The sequence below is a fragment of the Agrilus planipennis genome, unplaced genomic scaffold (assembly GCF_000699045.2).
Source record: "Agrilus planipennis isolate EAB-ADULT unplaced genomic scaffold, Apla_2.0 scaffold38, whole genome shotgun sequence".
NCBI classification, from domain to species: Eukaryota; Metazoa; Arthropoda; class Insecta; order Coleoptera; family Buprestidae; genus Agrilus; species Agrilus planipennis.
In genome coordinates, this window is record NW_020438882.1 from 1,525,258 (window position 1) to 1,534,511 (window position 9,254).

At 34.2% G+C, this 9,254-nt stretch overlaps 1 protein-coding gene across 1 annotated transcript in view; it reads left to right on the forward strand.

Moving 5' to 3' along the window:
- Positions 1-9,254, forward strand: part of LOC108745264 (fringe glycosyltransferase) — a 103,537-nt gene that overhangs the window by 49,637 nt on the left and 44,646 nt on the right. Inside the window, exon 5 of the mRNA XM_018481406.2 lies at positions 4,539-4,686. Coding sequence (XP_018336908.1) covers positions 4,539-4,686 — 148 coding nt within the window. The remainder of the gene's footprint in view (positions 1-4,538; positions 4,687-9,254) is intronic.

Genomic DNA, 9,254 nt, shown 5'->3' on the forward strand with positions numbered 1-9,254 from the left:
CTTTATTTAAAAGCATATTTAGCCAAAAATAATAACAAGTGAATTAACTTAACGTTCTACACACCTATAAAACTTTTGCTTTGTTTTCTATTGTTAATTTATATACATTTTTGTTTTAAGAAATTGCTAAACATTTTCGTCTAGTACTGTACAGTTCTAGCCGATCTCCTAAGACCGCTCATCTAGAGCTCTGCTCGTTCAAGCTCGTTCTAACTATTTCTGTCTTGCTCACGCCTAGTGTGTATTCTTTCTATCTTCGCGCAAATTTCTTCAAGGTCACAATTCTAACAAATTGAAATGGACTGTAATTCATGCAGTTAATGGCGGATATTTCATAATTATTATATTTAATATTTCACTAAGATTACAGTTAATACTACCATTTCATTAACCCTTGCATTTATTTCATTGTACTTTATATTTTTAGAACATATTATACTCATTCATGTTACATGCTCATGGTCTACTTATATATTAACGTCGTCTTTCTTTCATATACCTTTTAACAAAGTATTTGTATCAAATCTTGCAACAAAGTCTAGTTGTAAGTGGTCTCCCCTACAAATTCTTTAAGCGATATTTGAGCCACCATGGTCTTCCGCGTACAGAAATACAAATTCACTTCGTCCCATTCGTCCATTATTCTTCCTTAGATCCACCCTCTACACACGCCAGCATTAAATCACCGAATTAAAGAAATCTAAATTTCATCCGGATGTGGTACGTCTACCACTGCCCGAAATAAACACCACACGCAGGCACATATACCTAATACAGGAGCTCAGGAATACGAATGTGTGTAAGTGAGTACATATTACATTTTGGTACCCAACAAGCACATTCGAGGACAAAGGATGCGGGAGCATTCATGTATTTATTATACCACTCAAATAGATCAGGCGACCGACCAGGCTTTTGACATGAAAAATATGAAGAATGTAATCTCTTGATCTATACCGGAGGAAGATGTCGTGTTAAATTTTAATACTCTGCCTGCAGTTGCCAGGTGGTCAATTCAACTGTTTGTGATTATATACCTAACAACTATACATATCGTATGTTGTAGGTCGAAAATTGAACGTTTATCTACTTATAGATTAGGAGATCCATATCATTGAATCTATGTCTAATTGTAAGATCACGATCTTACTGCAGTATTCAATTTCCTTTTAACGGTCAGAAAATTTTTCATGGAAGCAATCTGTTTGAGTCTATTGAGAATATCAAATTACTGATTTTTCAAAATCAAACATACACACTTTGTAACTCATGTTAAATGAAAGTATTTGAGTATAATCAAAATGTTTTGTTTCATTAAATCCATCATTATTTATTTTGTGTATTAAATATGAAACGAAGAGGAAATTCTGACTTGTTCCAACAGTGGTCACCTAATTTAGTTGAAGTTTTAAATCATCAGATGGTAAATAAAGTGATTTCAATGTGAAATGTTAATGAACGTTGTATTTACTTTAGAGGAACAATGATTAGGAATGGTTTTATTTTCATTGCAGAGAGTCCTAGTATGTTCAAGTTTTTCTGCGGGTTTTCTGAATCATTACGCACTACCGTGGAGATTTCCATTATAATGTAACTCGGAGTATGTTATTAAATGGATTCCTTACTGATCGAATGAAAAATAGGTTTAAGCGGAATCGTCTGAATTTTTGATATGTTGTAGTCCTCATCATCCCGATAAAAAGGACACTATATTGCGTGTATTTGCAGCTAGAAGGTTTCGTAACACCAGAGCTTACTTATCATGAGCCAAATGAAGTATTTATGGGTAAACGGTTAAAGACTGGCGATGACATTTTAATATTGAAGGAGCTGCACATGTGTGTTAATGAATTCAATATTTGAACCACAATGATGAGTAAAATCCTACCGAATTACTTCCACATACCATCAGACTCGATGGATGCAGGCTAATAATCGATTTGATTACATTGATTGCTTAAAATCATATGTAGATAAGTACGCAGTAAACAATAAGTTGTAGCAAGTCGAATTAAGTTTTGTTTTACGATTACCCCTATAAGCTTTACTTGACTCGTAATAAAGCTCCTGAAGTATACGGGTCGTGTTCATTGGGCCTTTTGATCGACTTGATAAGGGTTACAACCAGAGATGTAAATTACTTGAAATACTTGAATTTAAAATGCAAATAGAAAATAAAAAATACGTATTTTTATCTTGCATTTAAATACTTTTTTGATAAAAGCATTTTGTATTTTATTTAAAATACTTTTCCAAAGGTATGTTCTATTTGTAAAATGCATAATACATTTTTGCCGTTAACTGTTTTACTAGTATCACCGATCAAACATATAAAATGACGAATGAAAGTTGCTCACATTGGCCATTAAAGGTATTAGCAGCTTAGAAAGAGGACAAAGAGACATTTCATGAATGAATTCTAGTGTACGACCGAAAGTTCGGTTTCGGTTTCGGTCGAATTTCGGCAAAAAAACGAGTTTCGGTTTTGTTTCGGTTTCGCCGGCAAACCTGCCAAAACTACGACCGAAACCGAAACTGCGTTCGGGGGTTTTCGCGCTCTGCTCGGTCATGTTCGGCGCGTTAAAGCGAACTATACTATACTTACTCAAATAAACATCTCACCTATTTTAAGTATTTTTAAGGCGCAATTAAAGTATTTCCTTAANTATTTTTATCTTGCATTTAAATACTTTTTTGAGAAAAGCGTTTTGTATTTTATTTGAAATTCTACAAACGTATTTTTATTTGTAAAATGTAAAATACATTTTTGCCATTAAAAGTTTTGCTATTATTATCGATCAAATGTAATATAAGATGAATGAAAGTTGCTCACATTGGCCATTGAAGGTATTAGAACCTTAAAAAGAGGACAAAAAGACATTTCATTAATGCCTTCTAATTCTTTAACTGAAGAGAACCCAAAAAATTCTGAACTCTTTGGAAATGGATGATTTAAATGGATATAATCCAAAATTCTTAGAAAACAGAAAAACTTCACTTATTAAAAGTGGTGGCCAAGGCAAATAAGGAAGCATATAGAAGAATTATTTGTTGCTGAACTGAAGAAACTGTAATATAAAGATAGAAAAACTATATCTCAATCACTTCAAATAGAAAAATATGAATCATACTCGATCTTCATAGCTGATGATATAGTGCAAAGACTACTATTGGTCTAAAAAGATACTCCAGTATTTAAAAAATGAACAAAAGTCTGCAAGGTTTTCTTAAAAAAAAATTATACCTACTTAAATAAATGTAGAAAATTAAATAGGTACCTACTACAAAAAAGTATTCTGAAAATAAGTATTTTGCATTTAGCATTTCAAAATCAAACGGGAAATCTAGTTTGTATTTTACGTTTGAAATAAGGAATCAAAAAAGTACTTGCATTTTGTATTTAAATTTGCACATTCCTAGTTATAACATATCAAAAATTCGGACGATTCCGCTGAAACTCATTATAATTTTACCAAGTTAGATACTGAAAGCCACTTGGAGTTAGACTTTTTAGGCCTGCTATTCGTTTAATGTTACGTAGATTATAGAGAGTCGCTGTTCATCTGTTCGTTCGATACAAATCGAATACCATAACAGAAAGCGATCGCGTTCTGCCGTATTAGGTTGTTCATGAACGTCGACGACGACAAATTCAATTATCATAACAGAGCGAATGCGTCACTTGAATATAAAATTGGATGCAAATAATTCGTGGTTGGATCGATGAGAGAGCATAACGGTACTTATCGTTAGCACTACACGTCCTGGCATTCGGTAACTTGATATCTCTTGCCTGTACATTATAATCGTCAGTTGATAACAATACCATTAAGTTTGTCAATAATACGTTACGAATGATTTGATTTGGATGAAGAGTGGGAACATTAATTTAATGAAATTACGAACGGCACTTATCGTTATTAGGTAGTCGCAAACCAACTGGATGGCATACGTAATGCAGTTGACAAATAAAACTTTGCCTTAGGAGAGATACATCATTAATATACTTGATCGTTTCATTTATTTTAGAAAGCACAAGGTTTCAAAACGTTTAGTCAATGTGTGCCTTTTCATTTGTTTAATATTCTGATTACTTTTGGAAGTAATTTGCCGTATTTTAAAAGGACTACAAGAATCCTGAGTCCTTAATTTTCAACATGAAATCGGGTTCTAACACTCCAAGACCTTACAGATTACATTTTTACAAAATCACGATAGTACAGAAATTAATGTAAAGTAATGTTAATCATTTGTATTCTCTGTAAAAATTCTTCATTCACTTGCTGAACAAGATTTTTTATGATTTCCACTATTCCTCACATCTAATCCTAAGCCTTTGTTTTTGGTAACAAATACCTTTGTAAGATAAAAAGCGGCTGAGTTATTCTTATTTCAAAAACGTCCTTTAATTTGCCCCATCCTGTACATTTCAGTGTTTTTGTTTGTAGTAATACTCCAATACTCCTTCGTCAATAAATAAAATCAAAAATATGTGACGAATTGACTTATTGTTTATAAAAATAAGTATTTTTTTTCAGGTGGTTTTGCCATTTCGACGATGACAATTACGTCAATGTTCCAAGGCTGGTTCGATTTCTAGGGGATTACAATTCAAGAGAAGATTGGTACTTGGGAAAGCCTAGTATTCAAGCTCCTTTAGAAATAATCAGCAGGGATAAAACCACGGTACGTATTACTTTAAATTTCAATATTAAATTTCTCCATTAAGTCTAGCGAAAATTTTGGAGATGAATTTAATTAATAATGAGAAACCGGTAAAAGCGTGACTTCTTAACGATCGAGAGAGTACCTACCCACTTAAACTTGCTAAGTATGAATTTTATTGTCATCGTCATCATAAGGTCGTCAGTTCTCCACTGCTTCCTGTCATGAACTAATCTTCGCATTTCCCTGAAACTGGTACATCCCACATCCTTAACTATTTGCGAACAGTAATCTAATCTAGGTCTACCTCTACCCCTCCTAACTCCTGTTTCTGCCTCTAGTATGTCTCTGACTAGACCCATTCATGCTTGAGAAGCTGTACTACGAATCTATCTCGCCTATTTTTTATTGACTTCCATAGTCCTCCGTTATCCTATTCTTTCTAATATCTCTTCATTTCTAACCTTCTCTATCCACGGTATCATCATCATTCGCCGGTAACATCACATTTCGAACGTTTCTAATCTTTTCTTTTCCTCCGCGTCCACCGTCCACATTTCGCACCCGTACAGCGGCGCGCTCCAAACACACCTTTAAAAATCTTTTTCGTGTGAAGTGACTTCTATTTATTGAAGGCGACCCGACCTTGCGCTATCCTCTGCTTTATTTCCCTACTACTCCTTCCTTCCTGACTTATCTGACTTCCCAGATACCAAAAATCAACCACTTCTTCTAATGTTTTGTCTCTATCTTTATATTCGCTCTTTCCCTACTTTTTTTATTATAATATAATTTCATTGTATAAGTTGGAAAATTTAATCTATACTTTAACGGTTTGCTTCGCGCCGGCGATGATAAACTTAAACACGTGTTTTCGCATATGTTTCATCTGAATTAGCAACACTTTTAGTAAAAGCAAAGAAAATTTCACGCATGCTCGTCTCTGTGTAAATGTAAGGAGTGCATGCACTTGGAAAATGAATAAAATTGCTCATTTCAACCATCCCGTCTATTCACAAATCCGCTATCCTAAAATTTTGCTGCAACTGGGCTATAATGAATCCGTGTAGGGTCTGACGCAGCGTTAACATTTGAAATTTTAATTAAAGCACGATTCAAACTCAAGCCAGTAATTTAATTTTTGAAGCATGCAAGTGATTCAATTTATAAAGCGAATAACGTGAATTAATTCGTTTTAACGTATGTATCTTGAGATGAAAGTTGTACGCAATGTACACATAGGTGCTATACCTTATAGAAAAATACATATGTTACAAACCATCACCCTAAAAGAAAAAGTGAAGTAGGCTGTTTCAAATTGAATATCTCCTGTTTATAATATAAATAGGAAATTTACTTTTACGACATGGAATTAAAAAACACTTGTATTTTTACTTAACTTATAGTACAGAATGAAATTATTATTTTGTAAAGCGATCGTCTTTCAATGAATACATATTGAAAGATCAACTACGTAATTTTGTAACGATAAAATAAAAAGTACAGACAGACCAACGCATGGATGTTCTCTTCACCATTGAGTACCTACGATTTTCTTAAAATTAATTTCATGTTGCATGTTCCTGTAACTGATTAATTATATTTAGACTTGAGGATCTTTAATAATTTTAATTCATTCGCGAAGGAGAATAAATTAATAGAAAGGAATGTCTCAAAGGAAAGTTCTATTCGATTTGGTTTTGAAATCGGAATCCTAAGAGCATTGACAGTATTTATTTCGTACAGCTAATCGTATGGGCGCTGTATATTCATCTAAGTTTTTTTGAAATATTGTAAACTATACTGTAATACAAGTACGAGTAATATTCCACATTCTCGAAAACGATTCCAATAATTTCGATAAAATTTACAATATAGTGGTTTACAGGGGCAAAAAATTGATTAAATTATGTTTGATTTCTGCGAAAGCAACGTAGTTGACTTGCCCGGCCAGTATAATTGTTCACAAATATCAAATTTTATAAATGGACTAATGGCTAGAGCGTAGGTCTACCATGCCGGAGCGCGCGAGTTCGAATCCTGCAATATGATCAATTTTTTTTGCGTGGTACCTATGTAAGTATGTAATATAGAAAACCGAGCGCCCAGATATTCTGCATTAATAACTTCATTTGCTTCTCTGAAAGAAAAACAATTTTTATTTCTTCTTTTATTGCAACGTACCTGTTTTACTTCATGGAACATAACGTTAGATTACTAACAAACTTGAAACAACCAAAGTAAATTTTGATTTACATCACGATCAAAGTTAACTTTGAAAGAAAAGTGCCCGAACATTCCGCAACTGTTTCACTGCAGTCGGGTTTTCGGTTAGGGCTTGTTGCCTCGTTGCAACTAACGAATTGCTGTGTGCGGCGCATTATCGCGGAAATTCTTTGACGGGAATACTGGGGAGTACAGTTGAGTGATTCGAGCGAGCTGCTCCTCTTTCATATGTATAAATGAACATAGTAACCGTTTTCCAAATGGCATTCGGTAAACATCTGTAATAACAACCAGAGCGGCCGAGCCTTCAATTGAAGCAAAAGTTGAATATCAAATTGGCATCAACTCCATTTTACAAGTCAGTGAGCCCGTGGATGTGTGTCATTATCATCATCATCCCGTTGCCGCATGCATCTGGTGCAATTCAATTATAAATGCAGATCAGTTTGTTTGCTTTTCACCGGAGCAGGCGCGGAATTTCACATTTGATGCCTTTCCGTGACTGCACTTTTAAGCTGTTGCAGATGTTGAATTAATTTTAATGTCATACGCGATCTGCCGCTGCGTTTCCAACGGAATTTGTCAATGCAGAGACAGTAATTGGAGGCTGCTCAACTTATCTTTGATTTTAGAATGCACACGATGTATTGCGTGTACATCCGTCTAGAGATTCCTTCGATAAGAAAACGAAAAGCGTACGTAGAAGCTGTAGCGGCTGCATTTTATAATTAGGAACCTACTATGAAAGAAATTACTTCTTTATTACTTCAGTATATGCAAATTTTTCCTACAATTAGGAATGTTAACTAAAATTGTACAGAAAAGGATGGAAAAAAGGGCGGAAGAACAATTAGAGGAAGATCAATTTGGGTTTAGAAGAAATAGAGGAACGTGGAAGGCCGTTCCAGCTTTACGGGTACCAATAGAGAAAACGATAGAAAAAGGAAAGAGCGCGTACATAGGATTTGTAGATTTAGAAAAAGCTTTTGACAATGTTAAATGGGACAAGATGTTAAATGTACTTAAAAATGTAGGGATGAGCTTCAGAGATAGAAGAGTGATACTTAGTTTGTATAAAGAGCAACAGACAGTTATAGAGCCGGGGCTGCAACGAGTCAGGCAAGGATGAACACTGTTACCGATACTTTTGAATCTACATATCGAGGATGCGATCAACATCATTAAAGAGAGGACAACATTAGAGGTAGATGTACAGGGGCGAAAGATTAGTATGCTTAGATTTGCAGATGATATAGCAGTATTAGCACCTAGCAAGAAGGAATTAGAGATGGCTTTAAATAAAATCAATTTTCTTGCATGGTTAAGTCGCAACTTTGCATAAGAGTTTTCTTAGTCGATATGCTAGAGGTCAACCAGATTTTCTTGAAATCTGTTTTCCTGACTTGTATTTACTCAGTTTAAAAGGCGAAGTCCTTTTCAATAAGTATCTGAAATCGTAAATCGTACGTGAATTGAGGTTTTATAGCGTCAATAAAATTCTGAGGGTCCTAGCAACTCTTCAGGCATGGGTCAATAGAGTACAGCGGTAATAAGATAAATCGACAGTCGCACAGTTCATGCCGCTTAGGACTATATATTTTCACATTTGCGCACACAGTTCACTAAATCTACACTGACTTACTTATCGTTAGATTTACGAAAATAATCGTTACATTTGCATAATTTGTATTTAAATTTTACTTAAATTTTTAAAGGAATTCGAAACACTTTAATAACGTCGATTGGATTGGTTGGACACCTACCTCCATTTCTCTATATTTTGAGCCAATTTTCACATTTCCGGATAACAAGAATAACGTACAAACACTTATGTTATATATGATTATTTCTATTTCATTAATTATATACATAAGATATTGTTATATACCCCATGTTTTATAATTAATTAGTTATTTTAATTTAATACTATTCTTATTATAAAAATGCAAAAACAGCAATACTTTAGTTACATTTCTTTCTAATATCATTTGGACTTGTTTGAGATTCTTTTTTTATATCCTTAATCAGGTATTTTATTTTTTTTCGTCAGTAAAGAAACGCTTCAAAGTTTGGGCATTTGGTGCAATAAAAATAGCAACGTACTTGAACGCATTCGTAGAACAGACCTAAATGGCACTTTCTAGAGCGTCCCTATAAACGGCGCAAACAGTGGCGGATTATCCATAAGGCAAAGTAGGCATATGCCTAAGGTTAAAGAGGGGCGCGCTCAAAAGTTTTTAAACCTAAAAAAAAATAAGGAAGTACCTAATAAAAAAAAGTATTTTGCAAAATATATGACCGCCAGAGGGGCGCCTATTAGGTGCTAGCCTAGAGCGCTCTCGACATTTAATCCGCCTCTGGGT